We start from the raw sequence: 23,418 nt of genomic DNA, 5'->3' as shown, positions 1-23,418 counted from the left end.
GTATCCTATGAAGAGGAATTGTATCCTGTGAAGAGGAATGTGTCCTATGAAAAGGAATTTATAAAGCAAATGCAGTAAGTCCAAGTCTTCCGTTGAGACACGATTGCTTTTTAACTTCATGAATAGCAAATAGGGAAAAGTCATGGAAACACATTAATTATAACACAGTAAAATGAACTGTGTTCATTTTAACACAGCTTTTAACAGCACTGAAGGCCACTATACACCACAACTGAAGACTGCAATTCTTTCAAACAGCCTTGCCAGCTTGCTTTGAACTTCTTGAAACTACTGGAAGGTAGCTACAGGCTTGTGAGTAGATTAGAAAATTATACTGCTCCCAGAAAAGAAAAGAAAAAAAACAAAACAGAATAAAAACCAAAGCCCCACATTTGCTTATTGTCTGTAACACAAGACCTTCAAGCCAGGAGAGGACTTAAAAAGTAGAACAGTGCAGGCTTCAATTTATCAGTATAGACACAAGACATCTATCTAACTAAAGGCATCTTATAGAGCCCTGTTCCTGACGGAGCTGACGAGAACTAGGTTGAAGATCAACAATAATATGAAGGGTCAAGGCACCCATTCCCAATATGAGCTTTTGAAGTACAGTGTTCATAAAAGCAGGGTTTATTTCTTAAAGAAACTGTCTATTAAAGAAAAGGACACAGGATATTCCTGATTCATCATGTTCTAGAACTTTATCACATGTAAATCTGCATAGTGTGTGTATAACGTTTTGTACAGTGAAAAAAGGTCAGTATAAAAATACTGCTCTCTCATTCTTTATCCGTACTTTGAGAAAAGCATAGTTTTATTATAACAGGAAATAATACTTTATTATAAAATCTGCATGTAAACAAGTAACAAATTAATTGAATAACAGTTAATGGAAGTGCAAATTAATTTCATAAAATGATATCTGTTCTGTATTTAACTATATATATATATAATTTGTTTTCTCCCATTCTAATGTGGTTCTACTCCCCCCTCCCCACATTTAAGTTTAAAAAGATTTAGCATTGCTTGCTTTGTACTAAAAAGAGTGTACGAGCCTGCGTACAAGTTTAAGTTTTGCTCTGCAAACAAGACAAGTCTATGGTGATACTTATCATCATCCTTTCTTATCTTTGCATCTCTGGTATCCACCAGACAAGAGGATATATAACATATGTACACAGTGAAAATGTGGGTGTGTCAAGCCACTTATTTAAAGTTAGTTCATTTACTTGCACACATTGAAACTTAAAACCTTTTATCAATGAAGCAGATATTGTAGTGTAACTTCCGGACTTGCTTGCGCACCTTAAGGCATTAAGGAGAGTCTCAATCGATAAGTCATTCTTGTTATCACCATGAGGATCATCTATACACTTCTCATAACAGTCAAATGCTTGTTCATCACCCACATGCAACATCTGGCCTTGCTGAAAGCTTCTAAAGCACAGATAAGTCATGGCAAGACTTTGATTTTGCTTTGAAAGCCATCTTCTTATTGTTCTTTGCCACAATTCTCCCAAGGAATCGCTTTGCCTTTTTGCCTATGCTTTCTCTTCTTTTTGTGTTGGCCATTCTCCTAGCATTGTCTTCTTTACTGTCTTTGCGAAGTCTAATTTGCCGAACAATACCTTCAAACAGGTCCTTGACATTATGATGAAGAGCAGCTGAGGTCTCAATGAATTTGCAGTCAAACACAACGGCACAGGCCCGTCCCTCTGGATGGAAAGAGAAAAAGGGAGATGAGTGGAAACAGACATTTTCTCTTCATATATACTGGCAGAAAAACAAAATGAAAATTGACTTTAAGTAAGTGCAGTGCCTTCAATTCCACGAAAGAGCTTTACTACACAGTAGGAAAGTCCAAATTTGCACTCATGGTTTTGCCCTCTTACTCTTCTTGGTTTTGTTGTGGTACAGTCAGAAACCTCATTTGACCAATGGTACTGAATATAAGCCAACCATAGTCCTCTAGGCAGACGATCCCAGTATTGTTTAAGAGCTAAAGCTGATATAAGAGAGGCACTTGGATGCATGCTTGCTGTTTGATACGAAACAGTGTGAGGTACAGAAAGAAATGTTTTTTATTTCTTCTGCAAATTGTTGAGCAATTATGCACCTCTGCCTTGCTGTAACAAGTGAGAGTTTTCCATACTAGCTACAAAGGAAGCTGATACAGTCTACAAGGTCAAGTCATTGAACAGATCATTAGAGGTCATGAAGTTGTACACTATTGGATTTGACTATGACTGCATTCAAAATGCAAGATGCTCAATGTTCCAGAAGTAAGCACGTAACTCTGGAATGTTGCTGCAGTGCAAATTTGCATGTTTAACTTCTGGTAAATAATGGCAGAGTTGTAAACCCGAGCAAAGTACTGATATCACGACTAGGACAGGTCAACCATGCACTGCCATCAGCCTGAAAAAAGTGATAATCTCTTGATGAACTCCAGCCAATTCCCTGTGCAGGCATTTAACACTGGGAACATGGCAAAACCAGACAGCAAGAGATGGTTCATCATCATCAAGGCACTGATATTTCAGAGTATTCTTCCCAGTGAGAAAAAAAGAAAACGACCAAATGTTTAAATAAGTGAAATTAATACTGTGGTGTTGACAGCGGCTACTGTGCTCTCGTTACCAAAATGCTAGCTGGAACTAGCTGAGAAAATTCTCACTGATCACAACTGGAGAACATATACAAAAAGACTTCAAGTTGTGTGAGCCTGGTCCCACCAGCACAACTCAAATGCAATGGAATCACTTCCAGAAGAAAGGGGATTGTATAGGCTGTATGGGATCACCCTTTTCAAAGCCTGCCTGGGTTCTATGACATGGCACTCCTGTCCCTTAAAAAGCATAGCTCGAGCTATCAAATCTTGAGATTAGCAAGTGCTGCTGAACACATAACATACAATTAAACCCTTTCAGCTAATATTGACCAAAAATGAATCCTACACAAAACAGTATGCTAAAGCTGCAGCTCTGATGCATTTTTTTTTCTTGTACTGCAGTTCAGAGAATTGCTCTGCGCGGTCACGAATCTTCCCCCACCACCATCTTCACTGTTTTCTGTGGTACCAAGTCCCTCAGCATGAATCAGCTGGCTTGATTTCTCCGGTGTGCCTCAAATCATACGTTTTTCTACATCAAAACTGGACCATTCTATTGGCCATGATCCTCCTTAGCCTTTGCTACTAATTTGGACATCACTGTATAAATGAATAGTGTCTCTTACCATCAACTGAGACTTCCCGGGACCTGACCAGGTCGCTTTTATTGCCCACAAGAATAATAGGAATGTCTTCCGTTTGCCTTGCTCTTCTTAGCTGGATTCTTAGCTCAGAGGCCTTTTCAAAACTAACTTTGTCTGTCACTGAATATACAATAATATAGGCATCTCCCATTTTCATACAGTGGTTCTGAAGCCATTGGCTGTCATCCTAAAACAAAAGGCAAGAAATAGATTTATTGCACTGAAAAATCTATTCAACACTGATTAATGATTTAATTATTCTAAGCACCTTAAAGATATTTTTCTGAGCTTTATTATAAAGAGTCAGTAAAAGCAAGCCAACCTCCCAGTTTTTTTTAAAGATTTTGTTATTTAAAATATATTACAAAACAAAATTATCTTGTTTCCAGAAATAATATCAGGTCTGCACTGATCAGATTGTGAATCTCTCATTTTACAGTAATTCCCTGGGCTGTTCATGTAAGCTGCCGCTTATTTAAAGCATTAAGGGATTCACACTGCAGCCCTATTCGGGTTTTTAAATTGCCTGCCTAGCTACAAGAAATTAATTGCAGGAGAGAACAAAGGCAGTACGAATTCTAATTTTTTAATGTCATTTTTTAATGTTACTGATTTGGTCGAAGAAATAGGCAGACATATTTGTTCCATTTCTACTTTTTTTAAGAGTGAACCACTGACCAAGCCATAAAGAAAAAATATCTTAAATCTCTAAGTACCTGCTCCCATATATCAAACACCACGAGAGATGCTTCTTCTCCGTCAACTATAATCGATCTGTCGTACGTATTTCCTACGGGGAAAAAAAGTTCGGAAAAAAGCAGTTGTTACTCTCTATCCCTGCCGGCAGCCTGGGAGGGGGTGGCCGGAAGGGGATGCCCGGGGAGGTGCGGCCGGAGGCGCTCCGGCAGCGGTAGCGCCGCGCTCCGCCGCTCGGAGCGGCGGGTCCCCGGGACCGGGAGTCCGCCTCCCCCCGCCGGGGTGCTGCCGTGGGTGCCCCGCGCCGCCCCGCGCCCTCACCGGCCTCTTCCGCGTCCGCGCAGTCCTCCACGCCGCCGAAGATGCGGGCCAGGCTGGTCTTGCCGACGCCGTGCTCGCCCAGCAGGATCACCTTGTAGAGGTTGCTGTCGGAGTCGCTGCCCGAGGAGATGACGGAGTCGGAGGAGTCGGAGGCCCAGCTCTCCCGGTGCGCCTCGCCGGGGCTGTACGAAGTGCAGCGCACCAGGCCGGAGAGCTCGTCCTGCGGCAGGGCGGCCCGCAGGTCCCGCTCGTCCACCGGCATGCTTCGCCGGTGCAGGTGCTGGTGCACGGAGAAGGGCATGCTGCCGCGCCGCTTGTCCAGGTAGCGCAGCTTGTCGCCGCGGTTCAGAGTCATGGGGGTGCCGGGCTGGGCCGGAGGGAGAGAAGAGCTGTCACACCCGCCGCCCCTGCAGCGCCCCAGCCCCGGCCGCTACAGCACGGGCGAGCCCCGCCGCGCCGCCCGCGGAGCAGCGCTTACCTCGGGGCGCTCCGCGGAGGGAGGGAAGCAGTGAGGGATTCCCCGCCGTTAATCGCCCGTGCCGCCGCGGGAGCTCGCTCAGCGAGTGCTGCCGCCACCCCGCTCCTCGCCCCTATTTATGGCTCCGCCAGCCCGGCCCTCCCCGCCGTGACGCGCGCCGCGCGGCTCCCTGCCAGCCGGGACGTGGGCAGCGCCGGCCGCCCCCGGCGCCTCCGCTGCGCTCGCCTCGCCTCGCCTCGGCTCGGCTCAGCTCGGCGGGGGCGGGAAGCCCGGCGCGGGGAGCCCCGGCGCGGCGGAGGCACGGCCCGGTCTGCTGGCGGCAGCGGAGGGGGCGGCGGCGGCGGGGCTCCCCTCCCGTCGTCGCGGAGAAGCCGCCGGGGCCGCGGCACGGCCGGGCAGGGCGAGCGCCGTGGGGTGGACGCGGAGAGTGTCACTGGGAAATACCGTCACGTGTAGCGAGTGAAAGGCTGTGCAGGCAGGCTGGCGGGGTCTGCCCCGCGTCCCTGCCCCTGCCCGGCCCGGGACACTTTTCCTTCCTGGTGCTCCCCCGGGTGGAATGGAAGACAGCATCGGCTACGTATGTCGCGTGTTTCCACTCGCAGCCCTGCGTGAGAGAGCGCGTGTTGTATGCAGATAGGTTTCCTCGGCTTGTTAGGCTCTATAGTCCTGCATAGTCCTGGTGTCTACAGTAGTGTTAGGAAAAATATTTGCAAATCTGCAATATTTGCATTACTCCGTGCTTGCTTTACTTAATGTTTAGGAGCGGGTTATGAGAAAAGCACCTGTGCTAGGTGTTGCACTTCCTTACATAGTGAGCTTGCCAATGTGTCCACGTGCAGTGTTAACGGTTTAAGAGGCCAATATAAAACATAAAGGTCAAATTCTTCTCTTGATTTCACCTGAGCAGCAAAGTGAGACAGCGAAAGTCTTATCTCTTAAGTGGCACAGTCATTACCGTGTGATCGGATGAAGAAACGACTAACCAGATAACTATACTTGTATTCTGAATGGCTCACCCAAGCATCGTGTATACAGTTTATTGTTTACCTAGCAACCGAAACATGTTAGACATTTTGCAGCCAAAATAACTCTGGCTCCTGCTCCCAAAAGATTACGGCCTGATCAGTACGGGAAAATCCCTGTGACTCTGTATAGGGATAGTTGCCATCAAACTCGTGAAAGTTTAAGGGTTTACAAATCAGCTGCAGAAACAAGGCTAAAGAAGGCAAGAGATAGGCAAGTGATGGAAATGAAGTTATAGATGCAGGGAATAAAGTAAGGGAAGATAAAGAATCTGTGGGATTGGGCTATGGGGTCGCATAGCCAATAAAATATAGCGTACCGGCTCAGAAACATCTTTTTTCTTATAACATATTAAACTTCTCAGGCTACTTAACTGCAACAAAGATAAATATGAAAAATACCTTGAAGGGACTGGCCACAGGGAATGGATATCTTTTTGTATGAAAATTACGTGAGTGAATATTCTGTTATTTTCAGGAGCTAATTATAATTCCCCAGTCCATGCTCTTGGGGTGGTTTTGGCCCCTTCGCCCTGATAACTACAGTTTGAAGTGTTAATGTGGCAGTTAAAGATCACCAAGTGCTTGCAGCAAGTTCTCTCTGCCTGTCTCACAAAATAGCAACCAAAATAGCCTTGTCAGTTTAAATAGCCAGAGTTTGGTGGTGAAACGAAGTGAGTGCTTCAGTTAACTGAACTGAACTATAAACCTCTGGTTAGCATTTTAAATCATATTTAAGTAAATTATGGTTAGCATTTGAAGTATGCCGTGGTTACTTTACTTAGATAAACTGGAATCTACCAAACCATCTTGATTGATCTGTATTTATATACAGTTAATTATGTAAATACACTTCCAGAAATGGTTTGTCTTCATTTAACTTTTTAAAAATTTGAATGTTTCTGCTTAAAATTCTAACCTGAAAATATTCTGAGTGGGTTTATAAGTCTTCTGGACCAGTCTTGCATGCCTTTGCTGTGTGTCAGGGTCAAACTTTAGAAGTTGACATATGAAGTGGGGGTATTTTTAATTCTTTTCTGTGTGAAAGAAGGGAAATCTGAGAAGCATCATAATCAAAGACACAGTGCCACATTTGTGCCACATATAGCGCTACTGACTGGAACCAAACTAAAAATGGGAGTTTCACTGACAGGACTTAAAGAAGCCATATTTTATTCCAGGCCTTTTGCTGATGAGGATTATGAGTATTTTAATGATGTAAATGCAAGATAGACCCCTTGCTAGCCAAAAAATAACAGGAAAGGCATATGTAAAAGTGCTAAATAAAAACTTTGAGAGAACAGTGTTTCAGCAGGAAAAGTGACTGAAAATAAAAAAATACCTAATAGAAATCATACAAAAAATTCAGGATTCTGTGGCAAATACTTGTTTTGTGCCAGCACCCAGGTACAACTAATGAATTAATGGTTATAGAATACCACCACAGCTACAGGATATTACAGGATACTACTCGGGATCTGGCACTGGGTTCTGTGAGTTGTCCTTTAACGGAAAGTGAGATGGCCTTGGATTAGGTCCCTGGGGCTTCACTTGTTCCTAGAGGGATGAGTACGAGTTGCACAGAGGAGTGCTGTGCCAAGGCCGTTAGGGCCATCCGCCGCAGGATTTGTGCCTGGAACCAGAGAGGGGGAGATCACAAGGGTCATGTAGCTGGTTTATCTCCTTTGATCTTAATAGGTCCAGCTATTTTGTGAAGTTGGAGGGAATTAACAGATAATTCAGGTTAATCACTTGAGACACATAATGTGCTTCTTCACATAGCATGTAATTCTATTTGCTGTTAATTATTGCTACATATTAATGTATACATTACCGTGGCACCTGCTGATTTCTGTGGGGTGCATATGAAATCACAGGCTTGAAATGCTGGTTTTTTAGTTTCTTTGAAGGATTTTCAGACGGTCTCCTTTCTCACGTGCCCTCCATTTCTACTTCAATGTGACTGTGCTTCTAGCAGATATATTAACTGTAATTTATTTCTATTTAAAAGAGATTTTCATGTCTTGCTTTTCTACTCTTATTTTTTATTGTTCTAGCTTCTACTGGTCTACAGTTTATTTTAATTAAATGAGTGCTTCAGACACATACTGTAGACTTGATATTTTTAGTACGCTTAATATACTATTCCTTACATATTGAAATGGAGACTGGAAATTTTATAATTTTGTGGGATTTTACATAGAGCCAGACCTGGAGTCTATCAATGTTGAAGGTAAAAGTCCACTCCAGCCTGCAAGGAGATTGTAAGTGCACTGAATAGGGATTATCATGGTAGCAGTGGTGCCACCTGCAGTTCTTGAGTCACGGGTGACTCCTGAGCAATTCAGGTACCTGTCCCCTGCAATGGCTGTGTCATATAACCAGCAGCAGAGCTGCAGCCCAGGGGCTGCTGTCTAACCCAGATCCTCGCTGCATGAGGACATACGGCTTAATAAAAGTAACAAGCAAATTCTGCTGAGGCCAGAGGCACTCCGTCATTTTTGGTCTCAGGGACCCCATTCAACTACATCCTAATTATCAGGGTATTCTGGGATCCTGGCAGAGCCACTGTAACCTCCCATTTGTGAATCAATCCAAAAGCTTCACTTTTGCTTGGCTGCCCAGCATCTGTGGTGTGTCCCCTGTGGTTCTCATGGAAGAATTTGATCTGAGACTTAGAAAGAAAGGAACACCGATGTCCTATGTTGTGTGGAATTGAGCACAAAGCTCTCTAAAAAGGGATTACTTTTTTTTTCAATTTCATTTCATCTTCATGTGATTTTCATTTTCCTTATTTCATACACTTAAGATGCCTTTCTTTGTATTTTACTATTGTAACATATCCAGTTTCTTTTTTTCTGTTATCTCATTCCTTTCTTATTCTCTCTCTCCTTTTTTTCCCTTTCAGTTTTCCTCTAGCTTTTGAGAAGTGACAGTGTTCACTTCTAGTGCACTCTCTTGGCCTGAGTACTTTTCATCATATGGAAAATGTAAAACGTACAGTCCAATCCTGGTTTTCCAGTTATTTATTCCTGGGTTAATAAAACTTGTGTCTGGAGTTTCTTTATGCTATATTAGGTGCAGAGTGCATTTCACGATCTAAATGACAAGCACGGGCTTTGCAGGGGATGCAGTGATAACTAAGCATGTATAACCTAACACCTAACCTCCTCCGCTTTGAATTTGAGATAAAAAACCAGAATTTCGGGGGTTGAATTAACTATATGTGATTCTACCTCATCAGTGTTTGTTCAAGGTCAAATACCATATTATAAAGAGCATTTATATTTTTTACATCAAATTAATATTATCACGGAATTCCAGGTTTTGCTGTTGCTGCAGTCTTTCTTACATTGGAATTGTTTCACATTTAATTAGGAATAATAGAAATATTTTGAACAGCCCAAAGACTGGATTAGCAGCAGTGAGGTTTGGGGGAAAGTATTGTTCTCAGCGTGGCTCTACGCTGGAAGTTGTGGGTTTCTCCTCTCCATACTTTTCAACTCATCTGCACTGCCTCAAGTCTAATTAATCAGTCATTATGTGGGTGAAGTTATTTCTATACAAACTGCAGAGATAGATATCCACAAAGGTCTGTTCTTGCCAAGTTATATGAAGCATTACTCTTGCAGAAGCATGAGTCTGGCTACCTCCCAAATGCCTGGACTAAAAAAGAAATAGCAGCTTTTATTATTATTTTAATTACAGAACTGACAGACTCAGGCCAGTGGGAGAAGAGACAAAGGCAGCAGTAGGAAATGTGTTGGTTTTTTTTTAACCTAAGCAAGAGAGATAGAGGTACAGGGAAATGGAAAAAACTCCACATTTTTTCCTTATCCTACAAAAAGTAGGATATAGTGCAAATGTGGTGTCAAATTTTCCTCACCATCACCCTTAAAATCACAGATCATTTGTGTGCTGAACAAATATGGGCTAACTGGTTCAGTTTGTGGGTTGTATGCAAATACATATTAGACCTTTTCCTGCATAGCATATGGTATATTTCATTATCTTGCAGTTAATATATAGGGATTTAAAAGTAGGCTATAATTTGAACTGTACGAGTAACTGTAGCAATGGTGGAGCTTTCAGCCTTAGCACTAACTCCTTTGTCAGAAAGCCTGATAAATATTGCATCCACACTGAACCTGCATTTGGACATTCCCAAGGGAGGGCAGCACACCCCTTCGGCCAAGGAGCCATGCTTTTTCTCATAATTACTCTTGCATTTAATGGCAGGTAATATTTTTGATTGAGTAGTGATAGCCATGAATTGGGGCTGCAACAATAGCATGTGAAAAGTATGAGCTTTGGAGTCGATAGAAATCAACATAGCTTAGAAAGCTCACATAGAATGCCAAGGGGGAAATGCAAGCAGAAACCTAACTAAATTCATTATTATATCTACAAAATTATTTAGAAGTTGGTTCCTCTCACAGCTACTGTGGTGCTTCTCAGCTCCAGACCACAAATTCTAAAGGTTACTGATAGGCACTGAAAAGAATGTAGTACTGTTTGCGTTTTTCAGGTAGAAAATGATAAAATAAGTAAATTTTAAGTCCATTGTTTGTAACATAAAGCAAAGGCCTCTGTCTTTCTGAAACTCTTGCAAAAGATTGCAAAAAATAACGTGGGATAAGAATAACTGGAAATGTGGTTCATCTTCCTGCTGCTCTGAATTTCTCACTGCTTCGAGTAAGCTCAAAAACTGCTACTAGATAACCTCATGACCAACCGAACCAGGTGAATCATTGCTCTGAAAAAAAGAAGTTGCACAAGTGGCATATTTAATTTCATTTTTTGCCTGTTCAGTTCCCCCAGTTCTTTTTCACAGAGTGCACCACATTATTAGTAAACTATCCTATTAGAATATACTTGAGAAAAGCATTCTGCCTAACTTCAAATTTGCACTGATTTTTAGTTTTTCAGATTCAGGTTCACTTCTTACCGACACAGTAACCGCATGTGCTATACCCTGCTACGAGAGTCAGAGTTTGGATACCCTCTTAGTTTCCTCAGTCACTGCGGAACGGACTCATTAGCACGTACTGTATGTGATCAGCTGCTTGCTCCTATTGCATTTCAAGTTTGGAGTAAAATCAGAACATGACCTAAGATATTTCCATAATTATTTTCTTTTATCACCCCTAATTCCTCTTTTTCAGTATTAAACCTGTCATGGCCAATGCGCGTGACATACATGAGTGGAATGCTAAATATCCTGTTACAATTCCTGTGGGATGTATACTCCTTAGTGTGGATTTCAGAGGCCCTTTACAAGAAATATCTAGAAGTCTGATACCATGAAAAGGTTTCTGAATTTACAGATTGCAACAGACACTTGGTTTAAGGAGTGGGCAAAGTAAATGGCTGGCTGGCTGTCTTACTGAGAAGTACATAGTGGTAAGGAAGTAAATTGCAAATGTAAGATTTATTGTTTACCAGCAGTAGCTCTTGGCAAGAGGAATGAATCTATTTACAATAACAAATTAAAGAAGCTGTACTGGGTCAGGCTCAACTTATGACCAGTTTCCAGCAGCTGTCTGTAGCAGATATCTAAAGAAGAATGGACAATAAGAACATGACAAACACAATTAAAACTCCCCCCATACAACTGCCAGACTAAAAGTATTCTTTTTGTTCAGAGGCCCTTGATGTGTTTTTCTTGCATATTTTTCTAATTGCTTTTTAACCCATGTAGATTTTCTATATCCTCCATTTACTGTATTGTGAAGCAGATGTCTTCTTCATACACATAATGATTTTATAGTTTTCTTCAGTAATTACCTCTCTCAGCTGAGGAATCTAGAGTATTTAGGCACTCCTTGTATAAACACGATCCCTATTTGCCCTTCTCTGTATCTTTTCTAATACATCTTTTTAGAAGTTAGGAGACAAGAAACACACAGATCAGAAACACAGATTATTCAAACTGCATTTGCCCATGGATGTCCACAGTGGACAGTGATGCTTTCTCCTTGCTTTGTTAGTCTGAGAATTCCTAGCACCTGTTTACACTGTCAACTGAGCATTGAGTAACATTTTCATGGACCTACTGTAACTCTCTTTTATTTAGGAACTAAGGATTTAATAGGCAGGAAATCAGGTAGAAAACAACCCTAAAGTTGCCCTTGGTAACCTGCAGAGCCCATTTCTTCCATATGCCTGCAGGACAATGTGTTCAGAAGTTGCCTGTTAGCAGGCATCTTCCACATAGTACTGCAGAAAAAAGCACAGAAACTTGCAGAATGAAAGTGTAATTGTAAGGGAAAACTTCTCTGTAGCAAGAGATTACGGTGAGGGTGCCGGGAGCATGGCAGATTGCGCCAGTGACGAGGTGTTGCTTACGTTTCAACACATTACAGAGATATCAAAGGAAAGAAGATCTGGGGATGTGGGGTCTGAAAATCTGGATAAAGTCATCATATTGTAGATGTTTCAATGAATGTGACAGATGAACAAGGAAGAATCTCCTTGCAGTGAAAACCCGTAAATAGGAGCAGACCTGTGGTCCTCTGAGGAAATGACCAACACACATCCAGAGTGTTATAGATCCATGGAGTTATATAGATCCATCCCTGAGGGAAGGACATAAAAGAGAAACACAATTTTAATGATTGTGGCAATATAAAGTGAAACTTTAACTGTGCTGCCCTCTTCTGTGTACTAGATAAGAAAAAAGGACAAGGATTTTTTTAATCTATCTTTTCTTACACAGAGAACTTTAGTTCATCACTGCACCTTCTATAAGGCTTCTGGTGGGGAGTGGTGGTGACCAGAATTAAAACATAGCTGCCCTTTTGCTTTAGGTGATAAAGTCTGATCTTGCTTCCCTTGTGGAGAAAACGCCATTCCCCTTTCATTTCAACAAATGAAAGCTTGAAGCAGGGACAAAAACTCACAGTCACAGGGGAGACTTATGAATTTGAATTAGAAAGGCTTTATACTTCTTTACAACCCAGTGCAGAATTTATGATGTCTTTTCCTGTGGTGAGTGATGTCATGGAATCGTTCATGTAAAGTGTGTAGGAATTCGGGTATGAGAGATGTTATCATCTGTTCCAGGAGACACTCAGAATTTGTCCAGTTGGAATGTGCTGAGTTTGGCAAATTCCACATTTGCATCATCGCAGTAATAAGCATCTCTGCTTCTTTTAAATGTCTCATTTCCTGCTTTGCCTCGGCTGCTGCCATACAAGATATTCTGATGGAGACCTCCAAAATTCTTATTGTAGAATTATACTGGAATCAAATAAACTTTCTTATTTTCACTTTAAATTGTCAAAGTTCTCTCTGATTTTATTCTTGAGAAAGAATGTAATAATAATTATGATAATCATAATATGCTTCATTATCTTTCTCTCCAAAAAATATAAAATGATCAGGATCTAGGCTCATGATAAAATACAGAGAGCAAGCACAAGCAGAGACTGAGGTAATAGAATGGTATGAAATGTATATCTTATATAAAGAGGGTTATAAACAGTAGACTTGAAAAATATTATTTTATGGAAGCAAATGCAGATCTTAATTTCAAAGCCAGCCCTAATTAGAAAAAGCTGAATCAAAACTCCAGTGCTAAAAGTCTCTCAGTCCTAAAAATAAAACTGCAAAATCTTGATGCATGTCAAGGACGGTCTACACCCAAACCAGTTACAGCGAAGCAGGTAAGAAATAACTTTATTTCCCTGTTCATCTTATTCCTCCCACAAGAAACTTCCCCACATCTAGTGAATACCAGCGTACTGAAATCTTCAGCGAGGCAGTGGCATGCTGAGCTGCTGATCACGTTGGGGAAGTGCCAGGGAATTATTGCTCAGCTCTCCATCTCTGCATGTGTCATGCTTGAGGGCAGAGTTCCCTGTCAGAGGTTTCTTTGACAGGCACATTACAATGTAAATCTTTGGGCCTTAGTGTTTTAAGTGGATTTTCTTAATTTTCCAAATCATCACAGCTACTTATATTTAAAGAAGGACTCAGTGATTATCCCATTCTCTGGTGGTAATGAAATTCAGCAAATTGGTTGCATTTCATGGCATTTTTCCCTGTTTACAGTTTTGGAAATGAGATCAGAATCAGGCCTTGACAGTCTTTTCCCTTCTCTACACTTACTCACAGCAGTAATTAACATGAACCACGCAAACGCTTCCTTGGCATCAGACTCTCACGTCAAAAGCATCAAGTCTGTGATTTCACTGCCTGCTCATGCACCCAGGGCTGTGGGGGGAAATGGTCTTTATTCAACAATTAATGTCAAAAAGAATATGATGAATACAGTAAATTGCTTTTCTGCAAAGCAGAAATTTCGCTCCTTTCACACTCACCCCTTTCTTTCATAATCTTTACTAAAGAAAGATTATATATTTGCATTACTCCTCTGCTCAAGCACATCAGCACCACCAGAATCATTCAGATGAATCTACAGCCTTCTAAGGTAACAGCAGCATGTAGCTAGGCAACAAAAAAGAATATAGTATTTTTCAGGAAGGAGGACTTTTCTAGATGATCTCATACAGATGCAGGGCTTTTTTTGCCTTATAAGAAGAAAATGGTTCATTGGAGAAATGAGTCTGTCATCCTGTCACCATCAAGTCATATTGATATATAGGCTTCCCTTGATTAGCTGTGAAAGAAAATAACAATGCATTGTATACTGTTTCTATTTATTTCTCTGTATCTATCACATATTTTTAAGTTTTTTTACAAAGACTAACACCCACAAATGATTTTATGGCAGATTTCATTAACCATCATCGTAACTAAAATGGAATGCTTCAATAATTACCAAGTCAATAAATTGTATCTCAGTTCAGCTGAAACCGTGTCAGCTTTAAAAAAGAGATTTTATGAGTGGAAAAGAGATCCTGTGGTATGTACAGTCCATCACTATGTGTAGGGACAGAGCTGTTGTGAATAGTGAGCACTGATTTTATGCCTGTGAAGGAATTCAGTTAAGTGCAAGCCAAAAAAATGGTGTGATCCAGCAGGTACAGCATAGGCATCAATGCCTTGGTGCCCCAGATGAGGGCAATGAACCTGGCAAACAGAGGATGATGGAGGTGCCAGGCCAGCTTCTGGGCTTTGGGGGGACTCTTTCCAGCCTCGAGAGGCAGCAGGAGCTCTGAGATGCTGGATGAAGGCATCTTCCCTTGTTTCTCATCTGGTTTGTGCTGGCCAGGTCTCAGGACAGCCACTGACCGGTGTGAAATCGTAGCACCATCTGCTGGGGTGCCATTATCAGCCCCTGAGCCACACTGGGATTCACGATTTCAGCTCATGATTTCAGCTATCCCATTTCCCATTTCTCCTATATTCCCTTTTCTACATCTTGCTAATTTAACAATTTGTCTGTACACGCAAAAACGTGTTTAACTTGCAGAGCTTTCGAATTTTGTTTCCCAGTCTGGGTGGAGCAGAGCAGCCTGCAAGGCTGGGACAGACTGCGCATGGCGCTGACAGGAGACCTGCGGGCGCCTGGAGTAGCGCGGTCCCTCTCAAGTTGTCCATGTTTGTGAAAGCACATGCTGTGTGCATTGCAGTTTCTGTGGTGAGTATTTTTTCTGGTACAGACCTGAATGTAGCTAATCAGAGATATTACATCACAGTCTTGGCAGCTTTCATGTATGTATTTCCTCCTTTGGCATGTTATTTTATTTGTGTATTCCAGAGCCTGTTCTGTGGGATGGCTTCCATTCTTCCCAGCTGGACCAAGGCACGATTCATACCATGTTGTCTCTTTCATCTTGTCATTCTTCGTGGCAAAGCAGGAATTGCCCAGTTAGGCATGCAAGCCAAAAAAAGACACAATTTATTTGTCGTCAGTGAAAGACTCAAGGAACTTTTAAGAGGATGAAGGCAGGATCACAGTAAAATGTCAGAGGAAGGTACACTGTCTTTGTAACATTCATAGCAAAGTTCCTGAAGTTTTAAGGATTAGTAGAACATATTGCAAGCCCTAAACTAGTATGAAACATTAACTGATGTGTATACAATTTTCATCTAAGCTATAGTGTTTATTTATTCATCCATAAAATGCAGAAAACTATTAATTATATGACTTGGTAACTGCATAAGTACATCTCCTGTGGAGGTAAGTGCTTAAACTACAGATGAACTGAAATATGTACATGCAAATGGCATATGCATTTAAAGTAAGGCAGTTATGACTGAGGTTAAAGCAGATGCAATGTTTACTTTTTGTTTGAAAAAATAAATTAACTGTCAATTGTTTTATTAGGAATGGCCCTATATTATTCTTACCAACAAAAATAAATGTGGTAAAACTTCATCACTTCTATGCTAAAAATATAATCCAGAGTGTAACTTCAATTAAAGCTCTAAGTTTGCAGGATCAGACCCAGAATGGTGAGTTTGAAGGGGAAGAAATGGTTTAAATAACAGCTCCTGTTTCAAGCTCCTAGTCAATTTTGTCACTAGAAAGAATCATTAATAAAGTAGAATTTGACAGGCTGTTTACATTATTGACTTACGTTTCAAAAAACGATGACTAAAATGCATTGTTGTGAAAATAAGTCAGTACCAATTTGAAGAGAAACAATTTATGTGACTTGTTCCTAATTATTATTTTCTGTCTACCTCAAAAGTAATTGTGTTTTTAAAAAGGTTGGCTGCAGTGTTAATGAAACTATTTTCTGATTTTCAGTAATAAAACTAGTTTTGTTCTATTAAAACTTTTAGGAAAAAATTTGGAATCTATTGGCATTTGTTGTTTTTCTCTGCAAGCATTTCAGACTACATGGATGATTTATTTGTCACTTTGCAGGGGAAATAAAAAGCATTGCTGCTTAGGTACCTTCACGATCCTTAGAGAGAGCATGTGCCAGCTCTTCCGTTAGCAAAAATGTAGAGAAATCAAACTGCCAGGCATCCTGGGGTTAAGCAAGCTCGTGACAATCTACTGAGGTTATCTTGGTCAAAGCCATGTGTGACACATCTGATGGGAACCCAGATGAAACTAATTTGAGTAGATTAGGAAAAAAAGTGCTATGATAAACCATCATCTCAAAGTTATATCAGAATAATGGGGAAGACCACGTCCAGCAGAGAGTTTGGCAGTGATGACTTGCCAGTAGCTTGGGTCTTCCTGCTTGGCTCAGCGTGGACACAGCTGCTGCACACATTCTTTGGCCACTGCACTTACGACCTGGCAAAGTGTGCATCTCCCTTTGTCAACTTAAAGCATTAGTTTTATGTAGATACTTGTCCTCCTGATCCTCCTGTCTCCTCCTGCTGTTCGTGACTTACCTGCAGTGGGACAGCAAAGGCTTTCTTGTTACCTGCAACAGCACAAGGGCAGTAATGGGATAGGCTGCGTAACAGCCCAGCAAGAGAGGGCAGAGGGGGTCACGCTGAGGCCATGACCTAGCTACAGGCCCCACCTGGGAATCTCCCCTTCAGGCAGGCAGCTTGTAGGGAACAAGGAAACCAGAGGGCTGGGAGATGTCTAGCATACGGTAATGGGAGCTCACTTATTTCCCCTGCAATTTGGAGGACACAGCCTCCAGCACTGTAGAAGCTACCTGTTCTCCATGTTGCCACAGACCGAGGCTGGAGGCATCCCCCAGCTAGTGGCAGCACAGTGAGGTGGTGTACGCCTCTGCTATTTCCTTCTTTTTCTTCCTGTGCCTTCCCAAAGCTCCCAGGCAGCAGCTGCTCCCCATTCCCATGATGTATTTGCTCCACAGACTTGCTGGAAATTAACTTCTGCCCTGTTCTCTCCCTCCAGCCATGCACTGGGAGCTGAGCTAATGACAGGAACCAGAGACTGGTTTAATTTCTGTACTAAAGAGGACAACCTTGGCATCTGAAGCTTGTGTGTGCTGCCACAAGATGCTGAAAAGCAACAAAACTGATGAGACAACTGGCAAATTACTCAGCAACCCTGATGAGCGTGTGGAATGAAGCTGGGAGAGGAGAGTTTCCAACCATCCAACCAATCAGGATGTTTTTATCACCACGGACAGGGCTGCTCCTTTGATCCACAAAGGAAAGTTAAGGAATGGAGTTAACCTGCCGCAGGATGCAAAAGCTCTTTACAGGTAGGACATGAAAGAAGAAATGTATGAATTGATAGTAAGAAATACATAAGATTACAGAATGTGATAGTATGTCTTCTGCAACTACTTAAGTGTGTTGAACAAAATGAGGGCTCTCTGCTAATTTTATGTTTTGTAAAAATGTTGTGTATTTTTAGCATTTTGTGGAATAAAAAAACTTTTATGTGCTTTGTATTAAATGTTGCTGGCAAATGGTTGTGAGACATACCAGCAGACTTAAACACACAGGTAACAGCCTCACCTTCCACTGGTTTTATTCTCTTTGCTGGTAATTACCTTTCCATAGTAACATTTGAAAGGTTTTGCTATAAACTTTCCTTTTATTTAGGGAAAAAAGTTGACTCTGCCACTTGTTCAGTCTGTTTTTACACCAAACAGTGCATTTTGTAAAGGAAGGGAAAGTGGTATAGTTGTCTGCTTGACAGGCTAAAGGGAAATGTTTTTAACAGGTATAAAAAAAAAAAAACACATTGTAAAACATGTAGTTTATAAATCAAAGCTCCAGAGGGAGATCTTTATCAAAGCACTTTATTGACGTAAACACATCAATCTTAAGCACGGCCAGAAGACTGAAATAACTTTTTTTAACTAACAGTTCCCAGTGTGTGGTACACATCGCTCCACCCAAGGGGCACAAGAAATATTGCCAATGAAGCGTGAAGTTCTTCCATGGACAGTTCAGTTGCGTCTTTGGCTACAAAGCTGCTCAGCTGCTTCCCTGCCACTCATGAAATCGGCGGATGAACAGTCTTCAAAGTTTCAGATTGCTGCTACTCGGCAGCAATGACAGTATGGGAGCAGCTGGGAAGAAGTCTGCTCTCTCCCAGGGAGCTGGACTGTGTAGGCAGCCCAAGGACTCAAACTCACGGCAGGTTACTCTAGTGCACAACAAAGCCAGTTGCCCTAGGGAGCTCCTGTTGCAGTGTTTGCAGATTGAGAGTAGTGAATACTATTCAGCCACCTCTGGAAGGCTCTGCCCAGAGCCTAGGAATGTGAAACAGATGTCTGCTTCTGGCATTTTTCCTGGACTTGAATGAGGCTGTTTGTATTCAACACAGCTGCTCTAAAGGGTCATAGCTTCTGATGGAATGTGTCCTATTACAAAGCATTCCAGAGACTAAATTTGGAGGTAGCTTTCTGGAAAAATAGAAGTCTGAAAAGAAATATTTGTAACAAATTAATGTCTTCTTCTCCCACTTTATCTACAGCAGGAGCCAGCTAACGATCATTAAAAACAGGGAACGGAAGATTTTTGCTAGAACTGGCGGTACGTTATCATTCACCAAGTATCCAAGCTGAGCGGGCCTGTACACGAGGACCTGTGATCTTCAGCAAAGTAACTGTGGTTTGTCCTTACTGTTGTTTCTATCATCTCATAAATATAACATCCACATCACTTAAAGAAACATGCCAGATCTAAAGTAATAGAATTCTCCATCCCTAAGTAGCAGAAGTCAGACCTTTTCTTTGATATCCCACAACAGAGTCCCTTTACTGAAAAGTCATCCCCCAACTATATACTATAAATTTAAACAATCTAACCACATACTGTTGTTTCTCTGAAAAGGTAAACAGTGCAAAATGCACCTCCAGGATTACTATGTACAACATGCTTCATGAGGCAAGTGCCAACAATAAATTATTTAACACTATTATTATGTAGTGGTGAAAGCCAAGCAGAGAAATCCAGCAAAGCATAATTTACTGATTCCTTCTCTATTTGGAGTGCATCTATCTGTTGGCAGCTTAGTCATCCTTCTGTTTTCCCCCGGCACATATTTCCATTCCTTTCTTCCCCAAAATCTGGGAGGGCAAAATTCATTTTCTATTAAAAAAAAAAAAAAACAGAAAACAAAATCAAACCAACCAAGCGTGTTGCCTATGAGCTGCCTGCATGCATTGCCATGGCTGAAGTTTCATTTGTGGTGCAAACAGTGTCAGAACTAATCAGTTCAATAATTCAGCAAGAGAGGCAGAGAGGAAAGATAGTATTAACAGCTGGGTCATTCTGCTCCTTTCCCAATATTACTACTACATAAATATTGTCTTTATTTACAGTTTCATTCATACATCCAAGCAACTGCTGATCATTCAAAGGATGCTAAGCCAAATAAGCAGATTAAGGCTGCTGCAGAGTTGGCTTTCTGTAGAAGCCCTGTGCAAACCGGGTGCCTCATTTCTGAAATAGGAAGATTTGGATTTGTTTCTGTCCTATTTTGCTATGTGATTTTAGATGTCACACTTGGATCACCACTGCCTCAGTTTCCTCAGCTGCTCAACACAGACTAGACTGGACTACTAGGCTGTGGTTTACATAGTGTTCATAAACTTCACCATTTTTAAAATAGCATCTAAGCCCCTCCAAGAAAAAATATTACTGAAATACAAAGCATTACCATCACACAGGTGAGCATAATCTACTTTTGAAAAAGTGTATTAGTTACTCTCTAGATAACCGATGACAATAAAGGTAACACTACATGTGTGGAGGCACCAAAATACCCAATAGGATTTCTTTAACAGGTTGTTATTTTTCCATGTGGTCCACGATTAGAAACATCTTTTACAGAAGTTCAAATTAATTCTGGAGTTCTATCTTAACGAATTTTTCTATTGTCAATTCCTGCCAGAGACAACATTTAGTAAATGCCACATTTCCCAAACCACAAGCATAAGGCAGGTGTTATTATTAAATCTCAGTATGTTTAAAGCAAAACTTGTCATTTAGGTATCAAACTTTGCCAGGGAAGTCTTTCAGCAGAGGGTAGCTGGACTGTTCGTACTGAAAACTATGAATGACTCCTATATTGCGGCAGGTGCATGAAAAAAAAAACTCATTCCTCAAAGATACTGTACTTCCTACCACAAGTAATGAGTAATTAAAAATAAATCACATTTTATACAGGTCTAAAGAGCCCTCCATATTTGGCTAATCCAAGTTAATATAATAAAAACTAGGCAGATGATTTAGAAGTGTTTACACTTACTGCTAAAACATGTTACAACTTTGCACAGATGAACTTATACAATTTTTGATGTCTGAAGCTAAAACTATATTAGCAGTCCAAAACAGTCATATGAATGCAAAGATTTTAACTGCCAATTAGCTTGGTGTACTTGTAACACACTTATAACAGTGTGCAAAATCCACTTCTAAAATGCAGTTTATAACTAATTTTGGATAGTGAGAAACCAGTTAAAAACATGTTGAAACAAATCTTTTTAAAGAAAAATCCTTCCTATGCAATGACTAATAAAATTTAAAAATCCATTTTCATTATATTTTTGTAGCTGCCTGTAAGCTAATTTCCCACATACTATTTTTTTGTAGGAGTAATGAAACATTTCTTTAAGAAAATCCAAGTGATTTTATTTTGCTCATAGATATCTGTATAGTGTAACACTAGCGTCACGACTTATATACAAAATTAGTTTAACATAGCAGAATACCAATGGTTTCCTCATCAGGCAATTATGATCGAGCAGACAAACACTGATTCACCACTTCCAGTAAGTGAGAGTTTTCCAAAGCAGCTGCTACACGTTCTTTATCAGCAAGCTGTTTATTAACTGTGCAGAAAAAAACACCACAAGAAACCGGTCAAAACGTTGGTATACAATGTCTTTTTTAAAAGCATTTTACATTGAGACACATAATCACACTGTTGCTATGATTCAGGTAGACTAGTAATTCTGCAGATGCTAAGTACGCTGCAGAGTTGCAGTCTAAAGTCAAAACTACCATGTTATCAGAAGTTAAACCAGCAAGCTGTTTATGATTCAGCAGCAGGGAGCTACACACGTGTAGGTGTAACACGAGAAGAAATTTCCCCCCTAGCCTCTCCCATTTTCTGAGTCCTCCGTAACCCAGGCAAATCAATGACTAGTTGAGAGCACAGGTTGCCTGAGGAGATGTTTAAAGTACGGCACAGGATGCATCTAAGTGTCATTATTACACATCCCTGTTCTGTAATATCCCCCAGAAGCTGATGCATGTAAAGTCCCAGATACTAAACAGCTACTCTGCAGGTGTGGGAGTCTCTCTCCTCTCTAATTTTCAAAATTAAAAAAAATAAAGACGACCACATGACAGAGCACTAAAAACCTTACCTGCATGCTCAGAGGCATGTGTTCCTGGTGTTATATGAACATCCAGCTTGAAAACCATCACAAAAGAAAAAGGGGACAAGTCAACAAAACATTGGAAGCTCAAGTTCAAACTATTTAATAATAAAAATAAGCCAGTAACAAAAAGAGGGAAAAAAAGGACACTCTTGCCAATACTAGTTACTGTATATAGCACAATAAAATGAAGTCTAAAACCACAGAATATTCTGCATTCCCATCTGCTTAAGCCTCCTTCAGACAGGGGGTGAGGAACCAACCTCGCCTCCTCCCATGCTGCAGAGCACTGAAGGTAACTTCCCTCCATAGCCCCTCTTGACATGACTGTCACAGAACCGTAATTCTGCATCGATATTTTAGTCCACTGCCCTCTCTGGTTCCTGGACTGCTTTCCTCACCCATAATATGAAAAAAGCTCTAGTTATTTTTCACTGTAAATTAGTTAGCTGCTTTATTTTTTGCTTTTTTTTTTCTTTTCAAACACAATCCCCCTCTTTTGCTTTCCAGAGCAATTTGATTACTCACCTTAAATCTCTCAGGCAGAGATCTGATCAATTTTACTTTTATGGAGAGGCCGATTAACGTCGCCATGCTGCAGTGAGGAATGGTGGGAGTGAATTCCACTGCCACCGTGCTTTCTGCGTCATTCACCTGTTGAAAACCAAACACTTATGGGCAAAACTCACTGGCTTTACCCCAAGCTAGCTGGAGGCATTTTATGTGAAATGCATCCTGTAGCTGTACTTTGTCGCTGATCGTTTTCTTCAGACATTTTAAAATGCTATCTTTAGCTGCAGAAGACTGCTATAACAAACCTCTTTTAACGTTAGAAAAAAAAAAATTAAGTTAATCAGACGGCAGAGGCAGCACAGCCCTGCAGCACAGCGCGCATTTACCGGCCGGCAGGGCCGGTCGCGACCGCCGCGCAAGCGGGACGATAGGCACGTCCCAGCGGGGACCTCACTTTCACTCGCACTTGCTCGACGACATTCAGCTCCTCCAGGGTGAGGGGGTGCTCGGGGTCGTTAATGGAGCGAATGAGATGTGCCGGGTTAAGGAAAGCGGAGCGCAGCTGCACCGCCCTGCCCTGCGCCCCCGCGGCCCCGGCCCGCCCGCCCGCGGCCCGGCCCGGCTCTCCCCCTCCAGCAGGATATCGAAGATCTCCCGGTCGTCGATGGAGTCGGGCAGCTCATCGTCCTCCTCCCGCGCCGTCACCGGCCGCTCCCCCGAGCGGCGGTAGATGAGAGGGTTGGCGTTCTCCAGCGCCGCCCCGCCGCCCGGGCCCGGGCCTACCATGGCGGCCGCTCAGGCCCTCCACGCCTCCGCTGCCGGGCGAGCGCTGCTGGCGGCGGCACAGCGGCGCTGCCGGCGGGGCGGAAGGAGCCCGGACGCCATTCGCTGCCGCACCGGGCGCGGAGGCGGGCACTGGGCCGTGCGGGGGCGG

General features: G+C 41.9%; 2 protein-coding genes across 3 annotated transcripts; both read right to left on the bottom strand.

Moving 5' to 3' along the window:
* Positions 1–799: 799 nt before the first annotated feature.
* RRAD (RRAD, Ras related glycolysis inhibitor and calcium channel regulator) lies at positions 800–4,633 on the bottom strand. The gene is made up of 4 exons (XM_075160725.1): positions 4,273–4,633; positions 3,972–4,045; positions 3,238–3,442; positions 800–1,715 (listed from the first exon to the last, which is right to left on the bottom strand). The coding sequence occupies exons 1-4, from the start codon at positions 4,625–4,627 to the stop codon at positions 1,438–1,440; spliced, it is 912 nt and encodes a 303-aa protein (XP_075016826.1). The 5' UTR covers positions 4,628–4,633; the 3' UTR covers positions 800–1,437.
* A 13,728-nt stretch (positions 4,634–18,361) lies between these two features.
* On the bottom strand, positions 18,362–23,406 carry CIAO2B (cytosolic iron-sulfur assembly component 2B). 2 transcript variants are annotated; one of them, XM_075161421.1, is made up of 5 exons: positions 23,129–23,406; positions 22,939–23,018; positions 22,500–22,625; positions 21,960–22,005; positions 18,362–21,419 (listed from the first exon to the last, which is right to left on the bottom strand). In XM_075161421.1, the coding sequence occupies exons 1-5, from the start codon at positions 23,268–23,270 to the stop codon at positions 21,322–21,324; spliced, it is 492 nt and encodes a 163-aa protein (XP_075017522.1). In that variant the 5' UTR covers positions 23,271–23,406; the 3' UTR covers positions 18,362–21,321. The 2 variants fall into 2 exon arrangements, with proteins under 2 accessions (XP_075017522.1, XP_075017521.1); XM_075161420.1 differs by having other exon boundaries at positions 22,871–22,998; positions 23,129–23,347.
* Between the last annotated feature and the right edge of the window lie 12 nt (positions 23,407–23,418).

Source organism: Calonectris borealis, chromosome 12 (genome assembly GCF_964195595.1).
Source record: "Calonectris borealis chromosome 12, bCalBor7.hap1.2, whole genome shotgun sequence".
Taxonomy (NCBI): domain Eukaryota; kingdom Metazoa; phylum Chordata; class Aves; order Procellariiformes; family Procellariidae; genus Calonectris; species Calonectris borealis.
The sequence above is the reverse complement of the archived record's forward strand: the minus strand, read 5'-3'. Positions and strand labels throughout refer to the sequence as shown.

Excerpts from the sequence above, each read along its gene's own strand:
- RRAD (XM_075160725.1), bottom strand. The coding sequence starts at position 4,627 with ATGACTCTGAACCGCGGCGACAAGCTGCGCTACCTGGACAAGCGGCGC. Across the intron at positions 3,443-3,971 it reads TGTTTGATATATGGGAGCAG|GATGACAGCCAATGGCTTCA; the intron begins GTACTTAGAGAT and ends CTTTTGTTTTAG. Across the intron at positions 1,716-3,237 it reads CCGGGAAGTCTCAGTTGATG|AGGGACGGGCCTGTGCCGTT; the intron begins GTAAGAGACACT and ends CTTTCCATCCAG.
- CIAO2B (XM_075161420.1), bottom strand. The coding sequence starts at position 23,270 with ATGGTAGGCCCGGGCCCGGGCGGCGGGGCGGCGCTGGAGAACGCCAAC. Across the intron at positions 22,999-23,128 it reads CGACGACCGGGAGATCTTCG|GACCCCGAGCACCCCCTCAC; the intron begins ATATCCTGCTGG and ends CGCTCCATTAAC. Across the intron at positions 22,006-22,499 it reads CTCTGCCTGAGAGATTTAAG|CTGGATGTTCATATAACACC; the intron begins GTGAGTAATCAA and ends ATGGTTTTCAAG.